At 33.3% G+C, this 20,440-nt stretch overlaps 1 protein-coding gene across 3 annotated transcripts in view; it reads right to left on the bottom strand.

Moving 5' to 3' along the window:
* LOC115884539 (uridine phosphorylase 1) overlaps positions 1 to 19,687 on the bottom strand; it is a 57,884-nt gene extending 38,197 nt beyond the window's left edge. The window contains exons 1-2 of one of the 3 annotated variants that reach the window (XM_030903147.1): positions 19,585 to 19,687; positions 10,311 to 10,435 (exon numbers count right to left, since the gene is read on the bottom strand). In XM_030903147.1, the coding sequence (XP_030759007.1) occupies positions 10,311 to 10,339 (29 nt within the window). In that variant the 5' untranslated portion in view covers positions 10,340 to 10,435; positions 19,585 to 19,687. Of the gene's footprint in view, positions 1 to 10,310; positions 10,436 to 10,822; positions 10,937 to 19,584 lie in introns of those variants that run through there. The other 2 variants (XM_030903145.1, XM_030903146.1) reach the window with 2 other exon arrangements.
* Positions 19,688 to 20,440: the final 753 nt, after the last annotated feature.

Raw genomic sequence — 20,440 nt, 5'->3', positions numbered from 1 at the left:
TTACCCCAATATTAACTTTTAGGTTTTTTACTACTAGAAATTAAAACTTAAATTTTTATAATTAACAGTTTACTGCCATTTTTATTGAAGCACTAAACACTACCAAAGTTGTCCGGATGTTCGAGGCGTTCGAGGTTAGATTTGTATTTTGTGGATTTTGTGTTTGGCGTTAAATACTTTGAGTTTTCAATTTTGTTTTATTGTACCCACTTTATTATTTTTGGAATAAAGGGTGTTAAAGTTTGTTTTGTGAAGGGCTGTCTAAATAACTCTGAAGGCTGTCCAGAAAAAAAATTTAAACTGTTCCTTTGGATGAAAGCCGTCGAAAAGCCTGGTTTGAAGCGGCAAGACAACAATTAAGTTTTATTTTACAATTAATTTTATATCTACTTTAAAATACATTTAGAAAAATGGTTTTTATTTACCTTTGTACCTGGCGGCAAACCGTGACACTTTTGATAGGTGACGTCAGGGATTGCAAAAGTGTAAATTTGAAATTCTTAATATTCTTCTATTGATTAATTTTTTTAAAAAAATGGGATGAAATTGAAGTAAAATAAATAAATACGGGTGTCATAAAATTGTATGAAGATAAATTATTTGCAATATAAAAAAATTATGGTTAAACTCCGGATTAATAAAATTAATAAATTATTTATTTTATCTAATTTATTGTTAAGTATTATTTCTATCAGTTATTATTATTATTAATCAAACCTACAGCAAATTCAAATAAAAATAATGGTATTTAAGATAATTACAAACTCGATTACAAAAGATCTTAATTTTAAAAAGTTTTAACATCCTTTAAAACTGTAGTAACTAAAACTGTAACTTTAAAACTATGCATTTCCATATCAATGTTTATAGGAACTTTTTTTATTTTTAATGAGGAATCAGTGAGTACTAATTTAACACTTTCGCAAGTTAATTATGTTAAATTGTGTTAAACTTTTTTAAAGGTTGCTGTTAGACTTGGATCAAGGCAAATTAATAAAATTGCGTTTATCTCATCAAGGAGGCCCGAACTCGACAAAATATCAAGAGACAACTTTTAATCGGCATTAAACGGCTGACTATTTCGTTAATAGGAGAAAAAAGTCAGTGGCGTACATGCTGTTTTTGAAAATTTATTTTGCCCCCAAATATAATTACCCCCTTGGATAAACCAAAGATACAATGAATTATTGGAAATGTGATAACTTGTGCTCTTTAGATGCAAGAATGGATTATAACAAGTTAGATTTTTTGCAGTATGGATGGAAAAAGGTTCAGAAGGTATATGGTTAATGTTAGGTATAGAGTGTTTAATATCAAAATTCATAAAATTTTACAGATAACTTAGGTTAGGTTAGGTTAGGTTGCTGGGGTTTGGGATCATATCTGATCTGATCCCTCACTCGGAGGCCTTGGGCCCATTACGATACCCCTGTATTGTTTTACCAAACCTTCCTCTCATTCTTTCTTTGCGTTAAAGCACTTCCAGCTCTTTGCAAAGTTCCCGATGTCGCTGATGTTGGCTTGTGCTGCTTCCTCTAGTCCCTCCAAAAAACTTTGCCCTAAAGTTTTAAAGCGTCGGTATTCCAGTGCCGGACAGTGGTACAGCAGGTGCTCTATGGTTTCTTCTTCCTCTCCGCATTCTCTGCAGTAGTCGTCGTCGGAAATTTTCCATCTCACGAGGTTTACCCCCGTGGAACAGTTTCCAGTGACGACACCTACAATTATGCGTACTAGGTCCTTTTTGTGCTCTAGTAGTTATTTTGTCTTTTTGCTATCTACCACTGGCCATAGTCTTCGAGCTGTAGCGCAGTCCTCACGGTGTTGCTACGTCTCTTGCTGCTTGGCTTTGATGGCAGTTCCTATAGCCTCCTCATGATACAAGGAGGGTTAGATAAGATATTACGCATGTAGTGCGTACCCCAGTGACGTCATGCGCGCGGAGAACAGATTTGCGACGGCCAAGGATCTTATCTAACCCTTATTGTATCATGTAGCCTCCTTCAGTGTGTTGATCGTCACAAGCGGTGGGTCGTCTGCCACGGCCTCTCCCCTGGCCCCGTCTTTGGCGAGTCTGTCTGCTTCCTGATTGCCCACCACATTGCTATAGCCTGGCACCCAGCACAGAGTAGCCCCGCCCCAACGCAGCCAGGACAGTGCTTCTCGGCATTCCATCACAGTTTTCGATCTCACTGATTGCATGGTGATGCTTCCTTAAACGGCCAAGCTGTCACAGTATATCACTATATCCCCTATTGGTCTATCAGCAATTTTCTCTCGTATACAACTAGCCGCTTCCTTTATGGCGTAAACCTCTGCTTGTAGAATATTAGAGCCATCCGATAGCCTTAAAGATCGTCGGATGTCTAGTTCCTCTGAGAAGATGCCTATACCTGTGCCCCGTGAATTTGCGGAAGCATCTGTGTAGACTGCTATCTCCTGAGTGTTCATTACTCGGTTGCTTTCCCATTCTTCTCTGTCGGGATGCGAATCCTTATCTCTCTCCGTTTTCTGGTTTAGCAGATGTGGACTCGTGTTCACCATGATTTTCCACTGGCAATATCCTCGAGTGACCGTAGTTGGTCTGGTTCCATAGATTGGATTCCCTTAATCTTAGGGCACCGTTAGCGGCCAGATCCTTAACGAGCCAGTCGATTGATTGCAAGTCCATACAGATAACTTAAATAAGTAATAAAAAATGGGGCACCCATTTAAAATATGAAACTCGCTGTCAACATCTGGTATTTCTGGAAGTGCCGCATTTTTGAAAATACTTTTAATCGATTGATATTGTTGTGAAATAATGATGTGCAAAAAATCTCCGATTTAGATATTGTAGTTCTAGAAACTTCGAATGCACGCTCAGTCGGGGACACCCTGTATACCATATAAATTATTGGTAATTTTCAGGATATTTATTAGAGTTTTAAAACGTTGATGCGCTAATAAAGATATGTCGAGATTATTTATATCATTTATTCTTTTTCATTTTAAATTTTCTTTCTTCTATCGTACCACACACGTGGAACATTTATAGAAATCAATCGACTTAAATCGATATTTGCATGATAAAGGTAAATATGCACTTACATAAGAGCATGTTAGCCCAGATAACTTTGTAGCATGCAAATATTTATGAAACAACACAACAGTTATATTTCGTTTAAAAGTAATTATTGTGACAAATAAAAATCGATAAGAATATTTTATCTAACAGATACGTTTACAGTTTTTTTTACTAAAATTTAGTACTTTTTTTAAATTGGTTTGATTATTTTTTTTAACCTGTTACATTTTTTGTATATTTTATTTTTGTAACTTCTTAAGACTTTAATAAAGAAAAGAAAAAACTTTATTTTGTTGGTAAAATGTTAATTACAGTTACTTATTACATTCCTTTGTATTGACACCATGCTACGCCGCTGCGCTGGGCGATTCGCACGCTGGTATTAGGGTTCAGACAGCACCACCTCCACACAAGACCATTCAACCTTTTCCAATATGGCGGAGATAGAAGTGCTTTATTTGGCGCGTATTTTAAACCCTGTTTTATTTTATTTCCAAATAGACAGTTTACACACAAATGTCGGATTAGATTACGTAATATTTCACTATTTTTTTTAATATACAGGGTCTAAAGTTCTCCACGTAAGTATGGAATTTTTTATATTATAACTTTTATGAAAACATCAGTTAGTTACTTTTTATAAAAACGTCTGCTTTCTCAGAAAATAGGTAGTGTTGAAATATTCAAACTTGAGGTAGCATATATAGGGGGTGTTCAAAATCATCGGAAAAGAAATAACCCAAAATATATGACAGAAAATAGCAATATGAACTAAATATTCAATTGCAAACACTTACCTACCATAGTTTAGAATTTACTCTGAACGTTTGATAAATATATACTATTATGGACAGTATAGGAAGTTACTTGTCTTAGTAAAAGCCTTGGCAAATGCTCTTGGAATTATAAACTACACTGGCTTGGATAAAAAAATATGGAATATTTTTTCTATGTTTTGCAGCATTACACAACTGGGAATAAATTTAAACTATAATATAGGTGAGGATAACGAAAAAATATAATATGTGTTCAAGATTTTATATAGAAAAAAAACTAAATACCTTTTTGGGGGTTCGTAAGTAAAATTTACGCTTAGCTTAGTTTTCTTTGCTCTTTCTCTTTACATGGGGCATTGTCTTTGTGGTAAAGACGTCATTCCTTTTTTTTGCTTAGTTCTTCAATAAAATATTAGATATTCTGAACAAGATGGATTTAATAATAAATTCTGATGTATGTGAGGGGCAATTGTGACCTAAAAAAAGACATTCAGGCCATTTATATTTTCAAATGTCAATGTTGCAATATCTTTCTGTGATCTTTAAAAAAAAAAAGCTTGATTCTTCTTCCAATATTTTACTTACAGTGAGGTAAGTGTAAGCAGTAGCCACAAAATAGAAATCAACCAGAAGGTTGACTCCCAAAATGCGCGCGAAACGATGGCTAACCTAAAAATTCCTTTATGAGCGGGTAACACCTGTCAATGTAGCGGCGTTACCGGTTTAATCAGGGCAGGTCAGGGTTTAGTTGAATTCTGACCATCGCATAATATGAATATATCACATAAATACGAATTTTAAAAGCGGAACAAATAAAAATAAATTGTTAATAAGGAGAAATAAATAGATATTAAACAAATGCATAGATAGTTTTATTTTAAATACTGTATTAACCCATCTTAACACAATACTTATTACCTACCTACTTAATCATAATTTTATTATTATAATGAGCCCGATTTATCTGGGTAACATTGTGTTCAAGAGAAACTTTCCCAGCATTAAAAAACACATTTTTATTTTGATAATGTGTACTCAAAACGCACAACGTGCCTCTAACAAATAAATTTAGGATTGTAAACTGTTACACTTTAGAACGTATCTATAGCAACGCAATTCGCGTAATTTCCCAGACCATAAAAACTTCTAAGAAACGTGTAGGGATTAGGGATGACCACGGATTTTTGCCAACCAGTAAAACGCAGCTCAAGGGTTCGAGTAGAAAGTTGACCTTTAATTAATTGGTTTAGTTTATTTTTAAAATTCACGATCTCTACCCATTTCCAAATTTTTGACTACGCATATATTATCTGCCTACCTACTAATTGCAAAAATACCGCTGCATAAAATTACATGTGGTGGTATCTATACAATACAAACTTTACCTTTCGAAATAACGTATTACGCTCAGTCTGTAATCACATACCTATCAGATAATAAAAATACTTATTCAATATAACCCTGACAACAGCCTGCGAAAGCGTTTTAATCCGGCCCTGAGAGTTACCCGCTGCCAATATGGCGTCGCCAATATTCGTGAAACGTCATCAAATTCGGCAGAGTCGGCGTTCTGGTTGATTTCTATTTTGTGCAGTAGCCATAACTACATCTTCACTAGGGTAACAGAGGCTTTGGCCTTTGGCCTTTTTGAGGCATATTTTTAATGCAGTGCTTACCCGAGAACTACTAGTAGGAGTGAAATTATCTGTTTAATAGCTGTCAACCATTTTTTACGAAGCTTACGAAGGGAATATTGGAACAGAGCATGTAAAAGGCATGCTACAATAAAATGTTAACCCTTTAATACCTATCTTTTGATTATTGTAAGTAACCATTATAAAGTACTATGCAGACTGGCGGTGTAGGCTTTTTATTTAGGTGTAATATCTTGATAAATACTTCTAGTTCTCACCTTAAAATAATTAATAATACAGGAGTACAACAAGCACAAAAGTTTGAAGTTCCCTAGCTATGTGGAATGTCTGGTTGGGATTTTTATTACACTGTTATTTTATCACAATTTTCTGATCACACCATGCACTGAACACTAAGAACTAAACAAACGTGTTGCAGAAGCACAACAAACTAGAGATAATTAATTACTTCTGGTATGCAATCGGAACGAGAAACCACTACCGGCTTTACAGGTTAAAGGTAAACAATTTAATAATGCGCTGCCTTTTCCGCCATATTTGCCTTGCCCATATCATGTTGATTGGCCTTGAGTGGAGGTGGTAATGGTTCAGAACCGGGAAATCCCGGTACCGAAAGGGAATTCCCGGTTCTTTTGAGACATCAAAGAACCGACTCGAAATTATTAATTCCCTGTTCTTTTAGTACTTTGGAGACTCGGTAATAATAATTAAAAACATATTTTTTGTTACGTGCGAAAGACTTTTGACTTGATACTTTCTAGCGGTCGAAATCAAACTCTTTGTCTTATTGTTCTTACTTCTGAAGTTATTTTGAAGTTTCTATAATGTTTATTAGCAATTATTATTGACGTTTAAATATGTTATTTTATTATTTAGTATAATATTGCTGGATGTATTAGTTATATTTTTTCGCGTTATATTTTTATAGTCATTTGCTTCTTTAATTGAAAATGTTAAGTTTTTTTTTCAAATTTAGTTAAGTTGGTTTCGAGGTTGGTTGATGTTATTTGATGTAATTTTTAAGCTACCTATGTATTTTCTTTTTATTTTTGCTTGTGTTCATTATTTGAATTCTTGTTTACTTTCTCATTACTTAATAATTTGATATTATTTTCATTTGAAACTCACTTTTTTGCTAATTGACGAACTCCACAATCATTGAACGAAAATATTTTAGTAGTTCCGGAAATTCTAATTAATACCTACTACCAATTCGGGTTCAGATCTTTTTGGTTATCACAAAACCGGGCCTCGGTAACAATAACTAAAAAATATTTTTTTATTACGTGAGAAAGTCCTTTGATACTTTCTAGCGGTCGAAATCAAACACTTCTAAATCAGTAATGATGCTATTTCTTATTTTTCCTGCTTCTTTTCCCTTTTGAAGTTCTTATAATATTTATTATATTATGTTTTAATAAATATTTACATTTTTAATTCAATATTGTAGAGCTTTTGTCTCAAATTCAGTTAAGTAGGTTTATGTTGTTTGATGTGAAATTTAAGTTACCTATATACTTTTTTCTTTACTTGTGTTCATGTTAATTTTTTCATGACTGATTACTTAATAATTTGACGTTATTTTCATCAGAAATCTCAATTTTTTATCCATTTTACTTTGAAAAACCATCCCTTGCTTTCTGATTGATGAACTGCACCACCACTGATCAAAAATTAGTCAGTACCGAAAGTACAGTTGTACAAATATAGGAAGAGACTTGGGGATAGCACCGGTCGCGTGTTATTTTATATTTCTCACGTCTCTAGCTATACTTGTTAAGTTGTACCAAAAAAAAACGGGAAATTCCGGTTCCTAAGAGGCGAGGTACCAAAATTCCCGATTCCGAAAAATAGCTTCGGTTCCGGAAACCCTAGCTGGTACCATACATGACGTTAAAATTCCAAAACGAGGAAAACTACCGCCATTTCTTCATATTAAAAAACATAATTTGTTTCTCTCTTATTGTTCTAATAATTTATCGTGTCACCGTATATCTATTATTATCCAAATAAATCGTACCAAATAAAAACCACAAAAGTCTAGTCGCAATTTAATTTATTTCTCAACGTTCAAAATGTCTTCTATCTAAACAGTTTTAACGATTGGAAAAAAGTGTCACTTGAATGTTTTTATTTCTACATAGGTTGACTTACATAATAATTTCTTTAATCCTGTTGCAGTAAAACAATAGCGGTAAAAAAGTAACCTTGCTCGCTCCCTAACCGCAACAAGTGGACAAAATCAATAACCAAAAAAATTTCAGCGTATCTTGATATTGATATAAAGCTATCTATAAATTGTTAATAATAAATAAAATATTGATTTTTTTATAGTTAGAGTACCTACAGGTTATAATAATATAACAGCATTTTCAGATGGAGCGGAGCGTCCGCGACTTCGAGCAAGTACCATGAGTTTATATGAACGATTTCACATGGGTCGCGTATGCTCCGTCCGGATGAGCTATATTGAAAAAACAACCGCGCGTACAGTCCGCTCCATCTGAAAACGCTGTAAAGATTATATCCTTATTTCTTGTTCTTCTTCTTTATTGAAAGTTTCTGCCTTTGATATTTTGACGCAGCCATATTTTGACTACATTTTGTGCACTACGAAACCCCATCATCAATGAATCAAATCAAAAAATCTTCCGATTTAAATGGAATTTGGTATGTCGATAGATTGGACCAAGGCCAACTTAACCGTGTACGACACGTGTCACTGTGACAGTTAGTTTTGACGTAAGAAACGTCAAAAGTTGATGTGGTCCGATCGCGACCAAATTTGATGGGTAGGGTAGGCTACATTTGCTGTCCCCCATTCGCGAATTTCAAGTTCCAGAGCTTTACGCCCTGGGCTGCTCAGAACGGTTCTGAAAGGAGCTGTGCGCGATAGCCTGGTGCCTCCATGGAGCGGAACAGTTCTGAACTTTATGTCTCAATTGAATGGAGGAAGAGTATCGCGTTCTTGAACAGTTCAGAGCTGCTCAACTGCGTGAAAGGAGGACAGCAAATGGTAGGCTATGTGAGCGACGGTGCACATATTCCCACCCTGAAAAGTTGGATACGACGTTTCATTTGCATCTTCGTGAGGGTAATCCTACCGTAAACCTACGTGAGGGTAGTATTAACTAACGATTTTATATTGAAGAAAAATGTGGATCGATTTCGGCATAATTGGGGACGGGCTACAGGATGACGCCCTCGATGTTTCGAACCGATGCCTCTAAATGGACGAAAATTTAAAATTTTAATCAGGATTTTTCTTAATTATGGGTCGATTGGAACCAAACTCAGCACGTGGATAGAGGTATCAGATGAACAGACGGACAGACAAACAGACGGAAGTAAGAAGTTTCACTTCAAATATGCGCACATTCGCACATAGTACACACACAATTTTTTTATTGATTAAGTATTTAGCAATTTAAAGTTTTTAGAGGCAGTAACACTATTTTTTTATTGATTAAGTATTTAGCAACTTAAACTTTTTAGGGGCCTGCCTAATATGTTACCATATGAAGCACGTTATGTGTACCTGCTCCCCTGGGGGCAGGACCAGGTTTGAGGTGTTTGGCAAACCTATGCTAGACCTATCAGACCTAGGGGACATATCACCCTCGGACATAACGGCCTATGTTAAAAGTTGGGTCTTGAGGTTTTGTAATGTTCTTTTTCTATTAAAGATGCATTTAGAAGCTGAGCCACAATAGGCTAGGTTTGCCAACTTTCAAAATAAAAAAGAGAGGACGAGAGGGTAAAAAAGAGACACAGGTGAAACGTTTTTGAAACCTCGGCCGAATGTCTAGAATTTACCAAAAAGTTATGTCAATGGTATGCCACTGATGGTCTTTCTTATATACTTTCTTAACAATATTTATACTCAAAACTTGTTAAAATAAAACAAACCATTTTCAACAAAACTTTTTGGTCAAAACATAAGCCAACGATAAGTAAACATAAAATAGTTAAACAGAGCCCCACCTGGGATCCACTCTTACTCAATACAATACAATACAATATGTTACCAAGTTACCATAAACAACTCAATTTAATCATCCACATCTAGTGTCTATAGTCTACAACATGTCCCCGGATTGTCTTTACAAGAGAAAAACTTTTTTATTATTGAAATTTTTAGAAAAATGTATTTTTCATAAAAATCTTTGCCTGTTTTAAAATTGTTTAATCTTGTTTATACTTTTCCAAATCCCAATCCATTCCACACTGTTTTAGAGAAAATTAAAAAAAAAACATGAAAATATGGTTGATTTTTTTCTGTCCTAAAGATTCTCGGAAGAAAGTCCTAAAAATTAAAACGCGTTTCTGTGGTAATATAATTTCGATTTCATTCTTTGATAGATGATTATATGGATGATTATTATTAATTTTGATTAACGTCATATTTTTGCTGTTAAAGTATCACATTTTCTAATAACTATTATCACCCTTCCCGTAGCATTGAACTAAATACATTTTGTGTTTCTTTAAATTTTAAAACAGCAAAAAATAAGACGTTCATTAAAATTTTATCAATAACAATCTATCAAATAATCGGATCAAAGAAACGCGTTTTAATATTTAGGACTTTTCAAAAAATTCGCAACTATATTTTCATGTTTTTTTTTTAATTTTTTCTAAAACGGTATGGAAATTTTGAAAAGAATAAACGGTATTAACCATTTTAGGACAAGCAACATTTTTATATAGAATGCATTTTTCTCAAAGCATGTCAATAATAGAAAAGTTTTTCCTCTTGTAAAGACAGTCTGGGGACATACTGTATATCTAAACCATACATTTGTAGGTACTTACTCGTCCAGTTCTTCGTCGGACACCGACATGGTGGTGGAAAAGTTGAACACGTCTGTGAGGACTATTTTGAAGCCTTTGAATGAACTGTTCAAGATAAGAAAGCAGAAAAACTCGGCAAGATGAGTCTAAAACAAAAAAATGCATCAATTATAACATTAATTAAACTATACAACTGTACTTTGATTACAAAAGAATTATATCAGGGTACATAGGTAACAATTTTATCATATAGTTATGGTATTGATCCACTACTTTTGTAACGTGTTTAATACAGAACAAAGAATTATCCAAAATCACCCTCTAATTGCAGATATTCTAAATTATATGATTCTAAAAAAAAATCTTTCTTTTATTTGATCAATTTTTCCCTCTGTGTAGAATAGATATTATTACACTCTAAAAACAACACAAAATATTAAAAGGAAAAATGAAGTTAAGCAAATACAAATTTAAGAATAATTTTTTATATCAAGTAATTATTAATTTGTTGCATTTTTGGTAAAATATCTTACATTACATTTGAATTAAAAGTTGTGTCAGGAAAATACTGCCAGTAAAGGTAGATAGATGTCTTATTTAATCGAAACACACTTCACAAGATATTAATCCAAAGGAAGGAATTATTATTATTTAAATCTAATGCATATTATCTAAATATCAGTTGTGGTTGCTTCGCTTATAAATAGCTGTTTAAAAAAATATACCTGGTGCGTCTCAAAAGTGGCTCACCCCCTATAACTTTTTTATTTTTTCAGATAAAAAAAAACGAGGTCTGGTATGTTAGTATATGACAATTTGGGATTGATTGACATATTCAATTGTTTTTGGTCACTTCCTGTTTCATCAGAAATGACTACAACTTTTGATTGTTAAACGACACACTCGGTATTTTTTTACTTCATTCCATAGAAAATGACACTCTAAATAGAATGACATATCGTATGTCAACTTTTGACATTTTCCCTTTAAAAAAATCGTATTTTACATTTCAATCTAGAGTAACATGGCTGGGTTAAAAACACTAATTTTTTTCAAGAAACCTTGGAAAAATAGATTTGATCGTTTAATATTTTTCGTGTCTTGTCCAGGACGATTAAAAAATGCCCAAATCGTATTTTAAATTTTTAATCATATCTCATTTTTTTCAAATGGAACCAGGGTGGCTCATTAACATATTTGGAAAAAATATTTTGTTATGAATAATTTGCCACACACCTTGGAATTTCGAGCGAAATTATCGTTATGAACCGCATATTACAATTTCAAATAAACCATATGAGATAATGTCAAAAGTTGATATATGATATGTCATTCTATTCAGAGTGTCATTTTCTATCGAATGAAATAAAAAAATACCGAGGGTGTCGTTTAAAGATCTAAAGTTGTAGTAATTTCCGGTAAAACAGGAAGTGACCAAAAACAATTGAATACGCCAATCAATCCTAATTTATGTCATCTACTAACATGTAGAATGTAGAATGTTTAGGAGGGGAGTTAGTCACCGCGACCTTAAAGATCTATTGTGTGTTCCCCTTTCTTGAGCTATAACCAGTTATAACTCATCATACAGTCTCAAGGCTTTAACAAAAGCCAGTATCTGAGACGACTCCATAGAGGCCAGCTCTCCATCCTTGACATCAGCCGTACCAAAGTTCATGGCACGAATGGTCGTCGTCTCGGCGCACTCAGTGATGAGGTGTTCTGGTGTTTCCCCATTTTCCCCACAGAATCTGCATTCGCCGTTGTTTCTCAGCTTCAGCCTACTGAGGTGTTCGTTGAGGAGACAGTGTCCTGTTAGGAACCCCGTGACAATCCGAAGATTGTTTTTACTTAAATCAAGGAAAACCTTTGATTTTTCTCGGTCGTAGGTTCTGAGGAACCTTTTCGAGTGTCTTAGACCGTTGGAGGATACCCATTCCAAGTTGCGGTTGGAGTCTTCCAGATTCTTCAGTTCCGCTTTCAGCTGGTTTCCGCTTGGAAAACAGAACGCTTCTGTTCCAGTTAGTGGAGTGTTCACTCCTTTCCTAGCTAGATCATTTGCTTTTTCATTGCCTTCTATCCCTTGGTGAGCAGGCACCCAGAGTAGGAGGACTTTATTTTCTTTGCCCAACTTGTTGAGCTTCTCTAGGCATTCTTTGACCAACTTTGAATTGATGGTTACTGAGTTGATCGCGTTTAGTGCTGCATGACTATCGAATTGGATGGCAATTTCCTGTTTTCGATAGTTTCTATCTAAGATAAATTGTACACATCTTTCGATAGCGCAAATTTCTGCCTGAAGGATACTGGGGTAGGTGCCCATTGATTCGGAGTATTTGGTTTTCGGCCCAAATACTCCTATCCCTGTCCCTGCTTTGGTTTTGGAAGCATCAGTATACCACGTTATGTTATGGTCTTTTATATGCTGAGTAAGCGTTTCTTCCTTCCCAATCCTTTTTATTACTCAATACTACAGTGAGGTGTTTCTCAAAGTTGTAAATTCTTGGTATGTCATCCACTGGGAGTTGGAGAAGTGGAATTTTCTTTTTGAGGGTTTTCCAAGCCCCTGACCTAAAAATTCTCCCAGTACTATTTCCGTCTATGACCATTCTAATCATTATCGCATTGGCATAACTACCGACGACAATGTGCAGTGGTGTTAGGTCTAAAGTGACCTCCATTGCTGCTGTTGGACATGTTCTCATGGCACCTGTGATGCAGATACATGCCAGTCTCTGTACTTTGCACAGGTTTTGCCTTGCTGTACGTTGCTCTAGTTTTGTATACCAAGCAACTGCTCCGTATGTAATCATGGGTCTTACTATCATGGTATACATCCAGCGCAAAATTTTTGGGGCTCAGCCCCACCTATTCCCCGCCAGTCTTCTGCATATCATGAGAGCCTTTGTGGCTTTGCTGGTAATGTTCTTAATATGCCTGTTCCAGAGAAGTTTACTATCCAGGGTTATTCCTAAATATTTCACTTCCTGTGATGGCAATATTTCCTTTCCACCTAGATGGATTCTTTTCAAGTTTTTCAAACTTCGCTTTCTGGTGAATGGAACTACCGCGGTTTTATCTGAGTTGATACTCAGCCCGACAGTCCTGCACCATCTCTCAGTGATGCAGAGTCCTCTTTGGATAATATCACACAGGGTGCCTTCATGTTTCCCCCGTGCAATCATGACTATGTCATCTGCATACCCTATGCAGTGTATTCCCGCTACAGTTAATTCTTCCAGTAGTTCATCCACTACCAAGCTCCACAGTAGGGGGGAGGTCACTCCACCTTATCGAGTTCCTTGCGTTGTTTTAACAACCACAGTTTTGGTACCTATCTCAGCTTCTGCTGTTCGTGTTGAGAGCATTTCCCAAAACCAGCGAATTATCGTATTTTTCACCCCTCTTGTTTCAAGAGATCGCTTGACCACTTTGTGAGGTATATTGTCAAACGCCCCTGCAATGTCCAAGAAGGCACAAAGTGCTGTTTCTTTGCTATCCAGGCTTGCCTGTATTAGCTCAGTTAACTGGTACAGAGCAGTTTCTGTGGATCTGCCCGCTCTATATGCATGCTGACTATCGTGCAGTGGTTTAACCTTTAGATGATTTACTCTAATATGGTTGTCCACTACTTTCTCCATCGTTTTTAATATGAACGATGTGAGACTAATAGGCCTAAATGATTTGGGGTTAGCCCAGTCAGTTTTGCTTATTTTGGGTATTAAGATTACATTCGCTCTTCTCCAGATGGTTGGTATACGGGTTTGGCAAAGCTACTATTAGCAATAGGAGATTCTCATTGCGATAAAAAAAGATGACACGGCTGCAGTCTACCCTGCAGTGTAACAAAGACAGATAACTCTGTTTTCCCTTCCACTGATTAGAAGAAGTGACACGATGAGTGAGAAGATCGTTTCTGGGAGAGGGGGCGGGACCACAAGCGTCTGCTTCGCGTCGGCGGTGGAATTTCGACAAACGAAAAAATTCCGGAAAAGAACTTAGTAATGAGTGGCAGGACAGGGTTGCCAGATTTCTTAAATAGTAAATTTATTTCTTTCCTATTTGATGATCTTTTATTTATAAATCAAAAGCTTTATTAAATAAAATAATTAGATAATATTTTACGACTTTCTTTTGTTAACAAATATCGATATTTCAAATAATCAGTCAAAAATCAAAAGTATAATAAACTGCACAAACAAAATAAAATATTAAATAATTATATTAAAGTACAAAATTTGCATTTTTATGTGTTCCTAGAATTAAATACGCAAATAAAATACAAACAAAATAATATAATAAAATTATAAATAGCTAGGTATAATATCATTTAATATCAAAAATCTTATTAACTTAAATAATATTCATATATTAATAAAAACATTTAAAACTAATAAGTAGGGGTATCAGTTACTGTTTACCTTTGTACAAAGTTGGTTAACTCATATCTAGAATTAATTTCATTTCAATGGGAAAACTGTTAGGTTAGGTTAGGTTAGGTTGCTGGGGTTTGGGATCATATTTGATCCCTCACTCGGAGGCCTTGGGCCCATTGCGATACCCCTGTATTGTTTTACCAAACCTTCCTCTCATTCTTTCTTTGCGTTAAAGCACTTCCAGCTCTTTCTGGGAAAACTGTTAACTCTCAACTCTCTTTTATTATTATATTTTTTAGACAGAAGAAACACACAAATATTTGTCCGTATTTAGTTTGTTTCTTAACTTAGATTTTTTTCTTTGTATATTTTTTTGGGGAGAAATGCGTTCAACTTAGTAGATGAATAAGACAAAATATTTTCTAAAGATATCATCTTCGGAAATGCCGGAGAAAAGGATAATACGAATGTTTGAGAATATCTCCGTAATTATGCAACCAGACAGAACGATGACCTATAATTTATAAACAAAATTTAATAAACAATAATATTTACGAATGTCAGATTATACGGTTTACGATGCGATAGTCGCTTAAATGTGTTAGATTTTTAAAAGTGCTTCTATTGTAAAGGCTAAAGACGCAGTTGAACATATCTCTAGACTTTTGTTTAAATCGGTAGATAGGTAGCTTACAGACGAAATCGGTAGACCTGGCAACTCTGTGGTGGCCTGGCGCGCTGGCGCGACGCGGAGGCGCGGAAAGAGAAATAATATTGATGGCGATAAAGGGCAGGTGGGTGGAGGCGGCGCGGAGGCGGTGCTATTTCCAAAATTTGTTGTCTTATTGGAGTTTGTCTAACTCGACAGTCACAGTGGAAGTGGAAACGGGGAAGTTGTTATCCATCTCTGTTTAAGCTTAGACTTTTTATAGGCGTTTCATTCCAATGCATGTAATTCCTATGCCTAGATCTGACATTACCAGACGTGTATATCCCATCGCTAAGTTGCTTCTTGTAATGTTTAATAGATGGTGTATCTACTAACATACCAAATCTCATTTTTTTTATGTAAAAAAATAAAAAATATTATAGAGGTGAACCACTTTTTAGACGCACCCGGTATATCAGTAGATATATTCATTAATGGTAATCTGGTTTAATGTTTTAAAAATAAATAAATATTTATGTAAATTAATTAAAACAGTAGATAACATTGGTCATTCCTTTCGAAATTTCATTCTTAATAGGAGAACTTGTGCGGCTTTTTATGCATTTATATTAAACAAATATCAACATGGTATACAGGGCAAATTACAATTTAGGTAGGTTTTATTGAAAATGAAAAGGTGTGCTTTATTTTTAGAAGATGTTAAATATGTCAAAAACCTTCCATGTTAGTACATGGTTTCACAGATACACGCAAAATTATTTCATATGGCTCTTTCAAAGGCAAAATACGAGAGAAAAATCATTGGGTGGCTTTTATAAAAATTTGCCGTGGAAAATGCCACATGAAATATAAACCGCGAGTATTTCCGAAACCGTTAAAAACTTTGAAATATTCTAAATACAAAAACTGTTTATTTTTTAATTCTCCGTCTATTGAAAACATAATATACAGAGTTTTTCATTTAACAAAAACGAAGAAGAAATATTTTATATTTTAGGAAGTTTCTGAAAATTTTGTTTAAGTGCACACCCAAAGTATGTATACGAGGATGTATTTCAGGAAAATATTTTACCTTCTATATTGTGGCGCAAAAAAGTGTGAGTGGATCGGGATGATTTTTTTTAAATGGAACACCCTGTATATTATTGTATTTTTGGCTTCCTTTCAGATTACTTTACATAATCCTAAGGTATGAATAAATATATTTCGATAATTTTACAGATATTAATAAATAAATAAAAATATATTTTTCAACCTTCATTAAAAAAAATATTATAAATACAAGAACTGTCCTGAAATCAAAACTATATCAGGTATTTACTTTAGATGGTCTATACTTGCTTTACTAAAAATATTGTAATTTTAAATCAAACAGAGTGTTCAAAATTCTAGGCCATACACTCTAAAATATAAAATAATTTTTCATTGTTTTTTTTAATGAAACACCCTGTATATTTTTTAATTAGATGGAGAGTTAAAAAATGAACATTTTTTGTATTTAAAGTATTTGATAATTTTTAATGGTTTCGCAGATACACGCAGTATTATTTCATATGGTTCTTTCAACGGTAAAATTCGAGAGAAAAATTATTATGTGGTTTTTATAAAAATTTACTTTGGAAAATGTCATATGAAATATAAACCGCCAATATTTGCGAAAGCGTTTTTGAATCACTCTAAATACAAAAAATGTACATTTTTTAATTCTCCATCTATTTAAAAAATAATATACAGGGTATTCCATTAAAAAAAAAACAAAGAAAAATTATTTTATATTTTAGAAAGTTTGACGTAAAATTTTGAACACCCTGTATGCTTTATGATTACGACATTTATAGCAAAGTAAGTACAGACCATATAAAGTAAATATCTAATATAGTTTTGATTTCAGAACAGTTCTTGTATTTTTAATATTTTTTTTTAAAAAGCCTAAAAAATACATTTTTTTATTTATTTACTAATATCTCTCAAAAAATAATCGAAATATATTTATTCATATCTTAGGATTATGTAAAGTGATCTGAAAGGAAGCCAAAAATGCAATAATATACAGGGTGGTCCATTTAAAAAAAATCACTCACACTTTTTTGAGCCACTATAGAAGTTAAAATATTTTCCTGAAATACATCCTAGCACATACTTTAGGTTAACACAAACAAAATTCTTTCTAAACAAGTTTTTTATTCTAGGAGCTACAGATGCCCGACGCACTATTGCCTGACCCTGTATATAAGTTCATCTCTCTAATAAGGTCATCTATATAAATTCAAAATAATAAGTAAATTAATAGAAGTGGGATGAAAAGTAATAGGTCCAGGGGCGGATACAGAAATTTATTTTAGGGGGGGGGCCAAATAAAAAACTATGTAAAATGTGCTTTTTAGGGCGCCATTTTTAACCCAAAAGCCTAATATATAACCTAATTTATAAATTTTTAGATGGGACCCGGGCCCCATGGGCCCCCCCTCTGTATGCGCCACTAAATAGGTCTTTATAAATCTGTTATTTGTCGTGCTATTTTATGTAAAATCTACAGGGCTGTTCACCACATACGACACGGAGTATTGTAGCTAAACGATTAGATTTTTGCAAATTATAAGTTTTGGGTTCATTGAAGGGAATATTAGAGCTACAATTTAAAAATATTTTTACAAGATACAGAGTGTCCCAAATAAATAAAAAATATCAAAGTTGTATTTTTTATACGGAACACCCTGTATATTATTACATTTTTAGTTTCTTCGATTAAAATAAACGTATATTTCATTAAGGTTTACCGTATTTTAATCTTACTGTTTTTCAAATATTTGGGTTTTTGTCAAAATACAGTACTAATTTTAATGCTTTTTAATTTCTCCAGGCGTATTTAAGTTTTTAAAACCAAATACTGTACTGAAGTATTTCTATTTACCATATTTTCTGTTGCAATAATAAAAATTATACTACTATATACAGAGTGTCTAAAAATGTATTTTAAATAATGACTAGCTTTAAACGGCAATCACTTGTTTAATTTAAATGGAACAACCTCTGTATATTTTATGAGAATCAGATGCACAGTGTAATTATCTATCAAATTGTATTATACCATTTTTTACCTATCTCTTCAAGTTTTCGTAGAAAATGCATTTTCTTATAATTTAGACCTCATTTATCAATATACCCATGGAACATGATACTAGGACTGATCCCAGTTCTTTTAAAGAGTACAGATACTAATATTGTCAATATAATTCATTTATTTCATTAAATAATTAAAAAAAAAACTGTTTAAATATTTGTTAAAGAGGATCAATAATTAATATGATTCCTAACCAAACTACATTAATTGGCTGTGTTTGCGTTGATCAATAATAATAATTGCTCGAAATACTAAAAAACTTAATTTTGTATGTGTATTAGACAGTGTTGTAAAAAGTAACATCTTAAAAATTTTATTTAATTTTTTGACGAATGCTTATTTATATCAAATAACAACAGAGACATTAATTTTCATAACTTATTATTATATTGATTTCTGATTCAAATCCATATTTATTTAGAATAATTTATTAACTAACACAATAAAGTAGGTATGTAATTAATTAATATTTCGGCGGAAATAATGGTGGTATACTCTTTTATAAAGATTAAAACAGTTTTCTTTTTGTATACAAATGGGCTAGTAATATTATCGTTTTTAGCACCTGTACATTGAAAACACAAAATTGAAAATATTTCAAAAACGGTAAGGTTTAAGTGTGATAAACCTTAATCAAATTTACCTTTCTTTTAATCGTAGAAACTAAAAATGTAATAATATAGGGTGTTCAATTAAAAAAAATATAACTTTGATATTTTTTATTTATTTGGGACACTCTGTATCTTGTAAAAATATTTTTAAATTGTAGCTCTAATAGTCCTTCAATGAACCCAAAACTTTTTATTATAATTTACAAAAATCTAATAGTTTAGCTACAATACTTTGTGTCGTATGTGGTGAATAACCCTGTAGATTTTACATAAAATAGCACGAAAAATAACAGATTTATAAAGACCTATTACTTTTCATCCCACTTCTATTAATTTACTTATTATTTTGAATTTATATAGATGAACTTATTAGAGAGATGAACTTATATACAGCAAATTTACAATTTGTAAAACTCTAATCGTTTAGCTACAATACTCCGTGTCGTATGTGGTGAACAACCCTGTATAAAGAAAAATCAACTCAAATATATCTAATTATTATTCGAGTGATAGATACCTTGGAGTGATGTTTTTTGTGTTTGACTTCTCAAAAATGCGAAAATCTTCACAGACACGCCCGACCAACGATGGAGACTCGCTAACTCCGCTAACACCAACGATACAACCACCAAGAACTGAGGGTAGAATCGACCACTGTGCTCACAGTTGGTCTGCGCGGAACAACAGTTTTGATACAATGGTCAGCTATAAAATAAAGCAGGGCCTACGGAGACTAGAGGGTGACACCGGGGGTAGTTTTTTCGAAAACATCTTTTACATAACAATAAGTTAATATAGGGACGTTTTAAACGTAATAAATACACTACCTACATTAGATTGTAGTGAATTGCAACTTCTTCATCTCCATAATAAATTTTAAAAAATGAAGAATATTTTCAGACATATGCTAGAACGCGTTGATTAGTATTTCAAATTAGGCTGTGAGATAGATATATTGTCAACGATTTTTTTTAATGGCGACCTTAATTTTGTTATGACTTTTCTTACATTTTATATCAGGTTACACTTGTGCCCAATTTAAAATGTTATCCCTGGTTATTTAAAAGAGGACAAGCATTATCTAATGCAAAAAATAACATATAACAATATGTGGTTGTTCACCACATAGGACACGGAGTATTGTAGCTAAACGATTAGATTTTTACAAATTGTAAGTTTTGGGTTCGTTGAAGGATTATTAGAGTTACAATTTAAAAATATTTTTACAAGATACAGAGCGTCCCAAATTAATAAAAAATATCAAAATTGTATTTTTTTAAATGGAACACCCTGTATATTATTACATTTTTAGTTCCTACGATTAAAATAAAAGTAAATTTGATTAAGGTTTATTACACTTAAACCTTACCGTT

This window comes from Sitophilus oryzae, unplaced genomic scaffold (assembly GCF_002938485.1).
Source record: "Sitophilus oryzae breed Bouriz unplaced genomic scaffold, Soryzae_2.0 scaffold_302_pilon_pilon, whole genome shotgun sequence".
Taxonomy (NCBI): Eukaryota; Metazoa; Arthropoda; class Insecta; order Coleoptera; family Curculionidae; genus Sitophilus; species Sitophilus oryzae.
This window is presented reverse-complemented; position numbering and strand designations above follow the sequence as displayed.